The 6,659-nt window shown below is 40.1% G+C and overlaps 1 protein-coding gene across 3 annotated transcripts in view; it reads left to right on the top strand.

Moving 5' to 3' along the window:
* The window catches only part of MTA1 (metastasis associated 1), an 83,707-nt gene that overhangs the window by 29,271 nt on the left and 47,777 nt on the right, over positions 1–6,659 (top strand). For all 3 annotated transcript variants that reach the window (XM_026853744.1, XM_026853742.1, XM_026853745.1), the window contains exons 6-7: positions 3,594–3,711; positions 5,325–5,427. In XM_026853744.1, the coding sequence (XP_026709545.1) occupies positions 3,594–3,711; positions 5,325–5,427 (221 nt within the window). The remainder of the gene's footprint in view (positions 1–3,593; positions 3,712–5,324; positions 5,428–6,659) is intronic.

Raw genomic sequence — 6,659 nt, 5'->3', positions numbered from 1 at the left:
CCCCCCCCCCCATCTGTTTGTTCAAAATCTTTTTTGGGTCTTTTTAACATGGCTTCTGTCAATAAAGCCTAAGCAGTTCTAGGGAATCTGTAATTTCATTTTTTTTATATGATATGACCACTAAAAGTATGTTTTCAGCGTGAGGCTGTCTGCCTTGAAGGAGGTTAAGCATGCAGGCAGAATTTTTTAGGGAGATAGTAAGCATAGCAAAATTACATTTGTGTTATCTCTGTTTTCCTCCTTCCACCCTCTCTCTGTAATCTTCCTCAGGAAGATCTCTGTTACATTCACAGAGATATTTCTCTACTATTTCTGTATTGTACTTTCAATTTGAACCTGTTTTCTTTTTCCTGTTCTGACGTTTTGTAGTGGCTTTGGTTCTTGGCTATAGCTACAGGTAGTTTAGGGGCTTGGGTAGGGAAGCTCTGAGCATATGTGTCTGTCTAACGCTTTGGAGAAGTAGAAAGTCATGGTTTAATTTTAACTCTTGGCAGGTCATTTTAATTTTTCCAAACATGTTGGGTGTTTTCTGGGATCTGAAATTAAAAGAGAAAACCCTTCTTTTTCTTCACTGCTGTAAAATCAGCATACACAGTTTTGACAGCTAAAATGAGCATGGAGGATTTTAAAGAACTGTGTTATTTTCTTGTGAACATCATTCATCTTGTGACATTCTTCTGAAAATTGTTCCTATCATGTAGTGGTGATCAAGAGTTCATGCACTCTTTAGAGTGTACAAGGATCTGCTTTGTTTCTTAGACTATAGTTTGCATTGGCACTAAACTGACCTTTAATAAATGTTTTCAGAAATGCCATTCAGTTTGCATGAGCTGATTTTTGTGCTTCTATGGGAGATGACAGTGGTATTGCATTATCTCTGGGGATTACTGTCTGTTTTGTATTCACACTTGAGCCCCTAAACTTCCACATTTTCTCTGTTGAGGAGGATCTGCTTGGGGAAAACAGCCCAGAGGCTTTTAATTCTTTCATTTAACCTGCTTGATTCAAGACAAAACTAGACAAGATATAAAAAGCTGACCTGAGTCTGGTAGAGAAGAATGGGTTTTATTTTGTAGAGATAATCAATCAAAAAGAATAAAATCAATTTAAAATCAATGAAAGAGAAGCAATAGGGCATCTAACAGTCAAATACCATGGGAGAAAACCCTTCCACAATGAATGACTTCCCCTGGCCAAGAAAGACTATGTTAAGAAATTGCCTGTAGGACTGACCTTCCTTGGGCCCATAGTGTTATTACACTACAGTGTTTGGTTTGTGTATTTGCTGGGCAATGTGCCTGAAAAGCATTAATGTTGCACTTTGTCCTACAGTTAGATATTTTGGAGCTGGAACAAATAAAACACTGTATTTATAAAATGGAAGGTTGCAAGACAAAAGCTTTTCCTATGTTTTATTTATGCAACAATACATTCTCAAAATATTGTAATATCTTGAATTTTGTGTATGTCAAGGAGCAAGAGACCCAGATTTCTTTACACAGCTATAGTATAAATGAGTTCTCATAAGCTCTGAAGCTCCTTTCTCTTGGTAGGTTGATGTAATTTGACTCTGGTGCCTGGGGGAGTAGGAATCAATTTTTTCAAAAATGTCATACATTTAGGATGCAACCAAATCCCCCTCACCCCAAACCCAACCCTTGCAGCTGACTTGGCTGGTATTGGAACAGCATTTTGCAAAGTTAGCTATGACTTTTATCCTGTTATTGTGACATAAGATGAGATTGTTCTGGCCCTTGGAGTTTGTGCTTTCGTAGTGGGAAAATAGCATGTTTTTTGCTGAAGGAGATTGGTGTGAATTCATGTCTTGCCTCTTGTGCAGTGCTACATAGGTGATACCGTTTCATGCAGTAGCTTTCTTAGGTAACAAAGCAGGTTTGGCTGGCTTGCTTGGCTCCTTTCTGTCTTTCTTCCTCCCTTCCATAGATGTTCATTTCTTCCAAGAAAAATGCTGATTTTTATTAAAATTTGAGCAGAAAATACCATGTTCAACACTTAAATCCTGTAACTGGATGCTGGATGCATTATACACGCAAAGAAAACACAGGACACCTTACCTCTATGGCATCAGGTCTGGGGAACAGAACTAGAACGTACCTTTGGAGCCCTAGCCCTCAGAATTTTTGCCCTGTTACTGGGGAAACTCACAGTGATTCTTTTTTGGGCTTTGTATGACAGATTGGGAGACTCTTTTCCCTTGCCACCTCTTCATGAAGATGAACAGGGCTTGAAACTGATGCTGGTTTTGTCCTAATTTTTGTTGCATGCTGTTGACACATACAAATATAGGGAAAGGGAAAATGAGGTGAGCATGAAATGAGATGTATTTAAACAGGATGCTTGCTATTGACACAGAAGTATGGGGAAAGGGAAAATGAGCCAGAAACCTGATATGTCAGAAATGGCACATCGCATGTCCTGTGTTTCTGTTCAGAAAAACCTTTCTTTCCTGCTAATGGGGTTGCGTGAATAGAGGTTATGAAAGGTCTGTTAATTCATGTCCTGCCAGAGCTCTCTTCCTGCCCCATATTCCACGCTATACTTCGATAGAGCATACCTGGTCTCGAATGTGTCACTCAGTAGCTATAGCTAAGTACTTATCCATGCAGAAAAGTTTAATTACTTATACTGTGCAGTTTTAAGTAGTTAAAATTTCGGCTGTGTTCTTTCTTCAGCCTGGCAGGATGTTCTCATTATAGTATGACTTCTTGCTTTAATTTTACACACCCAGGCGACAGAAGTCAGGCAGCTTTATTTAGCCCTTTTCTAATCTACTTGAACAATAGCACCTGCAGCTAATTACTGCTGATATCAAATTTAATACCCCTATTCTAACAATGAGCAGAAGAAAATACGGTGATTTAAGCTTCAGTGGTGGCTAACAAGAATTTGGTCAGCAGTGCGTCCCTGTGACAAGGAAAGCCAAGGACATCTTGGTTTATATTAGCAGGAGTGTAGTGAGTAAATGGAGGAAGGGGATTCATTCCCTCAGTTCATAACATATGAGACCACTTCTGGAGTGCTGTGTCCAGTTTTGGGCCTCCCAGCACAGAAGAGACATTAATGTAGTGGAGCAAGTCCAGCAAAGACCACAGAGGTTGTTTGGGGCTTCATGTCCCTATGGGGTGTTTTGTTAGTATGGCTGTAATGTTCTGAAGTTATACTTTAGTTTGTACCAGTATTTCTGTGTGGATAAGTCAATAACATCTAGTATTGCTATTTTGGTATATGGGAAAGTGCAATTTTGTGTTCTGAAACAGCTGATACTACTAAAAATTATCTCCTGGCCCTTCTGAGCCTTGTTTGTGCAAGAGGAGCTTTGTTCACTTCAAAGACTGTGTATTAAGGGAATGGCTACTTTTGAGGAGGGCTGTTACAATATAGAAGAAAATGGCACTGTTGGACATGGGGTTTTAAAGCTGGTGGTTCACTTATTGTTTGTTCACCCAGTTTTAAAAATCTACGTATAGGTAATAAAACCAGATTTAAAATGTAAAACCTTGATAGTATGTATGCAGTTCTGAAAGTAAAAGTTAATAATACTGTTAACTTTTTTTGTCTTGTTTTATTTTTAGGATTTCTTCTTTTATTCACTAGTATATGATCCTCAACAGAAGACCCTACTCGCTGATAAAGGAGAGATTCGAGTTGGAAACAGATACCAGGCAGATATAACAGACTTACTAAAAGAGGGTAATTTCCATCATTTATTTAAATTGTCAAGAGGCTATGTCGAATGTGGCCACTTCTGTGTTTGTGGCCTGTGTAGGTGTGGGAAGTGGAGGTTTCCACTGCCAGGCCATGCGTACAGCGGTGGCCTGGTTTGTTGGTGACTGAAGCTGTTGCCTGCTGAACACAATTATGTTATGTCTCAAACCAGTCTTCAAGTGGGCGTTTGTCCAAATCATAAAAGTTGTTGAAACAAATTGAATTAATTGGCTCTCTCAGAGTTTGCACTCCTTTTATTAATAGATTTCAGAATTTCCATGGGAAACACACATTTTCATTGCGCCTGTAAAGCCTTTTTGTGTTTTTAATCAAGCCTCACTTCCCTCTAAGAACCCTTCCCAAATTACTGCCAGTTAAATGCTGTCTTCCCTCATCAATTTGCCCATTATTGCTGGGTGCCTTTTCTTCCAAGCCTTCTCCCCATCCCAAGTGCTGGCTGCCAGCCTAGACTTCTCACCTGCAGAACAGGCAGGAGGAAGGATTTGCTGGCCTGAAAGTGTTGTGAGACCTCAGCCTGCCCCCACTGTGTCACAGAGCAGTAAGACCACAAAGACCCTGGCTCAAGGAAAAAAGGGATTAGTAGCAGTAATCAATCCTAGTTACCAATAGTAATTAATTAGAGATTTGTCTTTGTGTTGCTACCCTATAGATCCAAAAGTGGGTGAAAAACAGAGGGATAGGGAATACTGGCATCTAATTTCTCCTTTCTGAGACTCATGTAATGGATGGGGAGATGTCTGTCAGTATGCTCTTCCTAAGAGAGCAGGGGTTGTGTCCTGTGGAAGGACCTTCTACAGACTGTATGGGCAGAGATGTGAAATCAATGAGATGCTTTTGTCTTTGCTTAGAAACTTTGCTGATATTGTTAGCCTCATGTTAGAACAGGCAAACAAATTGGTCAGGACTCTGTTTAATTTGTCTGTGGAACTGGTATTTATTCAGCAGCTGGGCAAGCCTCCTAAGTGAGGATGAAGTAATTTGAAAGGCATTCTCTTCCCTCAGTGGGCCAACACAGAGCTTCAGAGAAGGATAATCTCCAGATGTTGTTAAAGGAAGCAGAAAAAAGAAGAAAAAGCCTCCGTAGCTCCTGTGTTTTTCCAGGGTATTTTGGTTTGTGTAGAGTCAGGAAAATAATAGCAAGAGAGTCTGATGCCATGACTTCCGCTTTAGAAAACAGCTGATGCAAGTTGAACCAGCTACAAGAGTAGCCTGCTCAGAGCAGATGAGAGTGTGTCTGTTTTCCTGGAACTGCTGCAAGATAAAGGAGAAAAAGAAGGAAGCTGGGGAGAGGGGCTGAAGAGACATTGTCTAGCTGGGAGAAGTATGTACTCAGTTTCCCATTACACGTGTCCTTTGAAACCAGTTCTTCAAAATCTGATTGCTCGATTTAGACGAGCTGTGTTTCTGTGTCTGTCAAGCTGAAATTGTTACAGGCAAATGAGTGAATTAAATTTTCCCTGTAGCCTGTTAGAGTGACTGAGCTGGGTTAGCAGTTAAATTATTGTGAGATGAAAAAAATCTAGAATGTTTATTTTTAAAAGGCCATACTGAGCATTTCTGGTTTGTTTTTCAACCAGGTGAGGATGATGGAAGAGATCAGTCAAAACTTGAAACAAAAGTTTGGGAAGCCTTTAACCCGCTAGTAGACAAGCAGATAGACCAGTTCCTGGTGGTAGCACGGTAAGAGCGTTTAACCTCTTCCTTGAATATATAAAAGTTAATAAATTTTCTTTTCCGAGTACTTTTTATGTTCTATTTGCTCTACTAGTATTTAGTTGCTTGATTCATCTGCTCCATTTTGAAATGATGGACATTTTATGTGCCTTCCTGGGAATTGCATGACTTTAGGAACAGCTACTCAGATTTACAGCTAAAACTCTTCCATAAAAGGAAAGTAAATGACATGTAAAAACTATTCTGTAATTGGTGAGGTTTTTCAGATTCTTCGGACAGCATGCAGAATGCTTAGTGAATGATCTAAATTCCTGACAGTTGATTACTCTCTGCGTTTTCTCCTATCAAATCCAGTGATATTTTAGCATCCATTAGTAGTTTGCTAAGAAGTCTGGTAAAGTGTTTTTGATGGAGTGTGGATGTTTTCTAATGCCTAGATTCCAGCAGGTGGTCACAATATAGTAAAAACCCTACAAATCTGTACAGATGGTGAAATGTGTGCTTTTATTTAAGCCCAAAGCAATCTTTGATCAACTTTGCTTCTTAAAATGTTCCTGAATTTTTATCTTGATATGCGTTTATATGAACAGAAGCCTATACTGAATTTTAGGCTCTCATAGCAACTGGTGACTGAATAATTGGGGGGGGGGGGAAGAGGAAAAGAAAAAAGGTAATACCATCTAAATTCTGTGTCTTAGGTAAGTTTGTAGGACCGTGTGTGATGAAAGTGGTGTGAGTAAATGGATAGTTGGACCTTTTGATGATTTTAGTCAGTGGAGCAAGTTGTGTAAAGTTACAAGCTGCTAGTGGTATCTGGTTTGGTAGTCTTGAGTGTTCTGCTCATCGGCCATGGTATCTGGTAAACGTGGACCTTGACTTGCAGGGCTGCCTGCTTCAGCCGTGGGCTTTAGCCCTGGAAAACTGAGTTATGCCTATGTTTCAGTTACTCTGTTGAATTGGACCCTGGTTCTGTCAGCCTTTTGGTTCTTTGGTTTTTTCCCTCCTGAGTTATCATGCTTTGAATTTCCTCCTGAACCTTCTGGAGTGTGGTACTTCTGTGCCCATTGTGGGGTAAGTTCCTGGGATGCTCCTCAGAGAGGCAACACTAGAGCTTGTGTGCAAGAATCTGGCTGGACAGGGCCTTTTGGTTCTGAATTGAAGGTCTTGGATGATGTAATGAGTGCATTTGTCAAACATCATTCAGCGTGCTGATTCAAGCTCGGAATAACGGGGGGGGG

This window comes from Athene cunicularia (assembly GCF_003259725.1).
Source record: "Athene cunicularia isolate RWA chromosome 8 unlocalized genomic scaffold, athCun1 chr8_part1, whole genome shotgun sequence".
NCBI classification, from domain to species: domain Eukaryota; kingdom Metazoa; phylum Chordata; class Aves; order Strigiformes; family Strigidae; genus Athene; species Athene cunicularia.
This window is presented reverse-complemented; position numbering and strand designations above follow the sequence as displayed.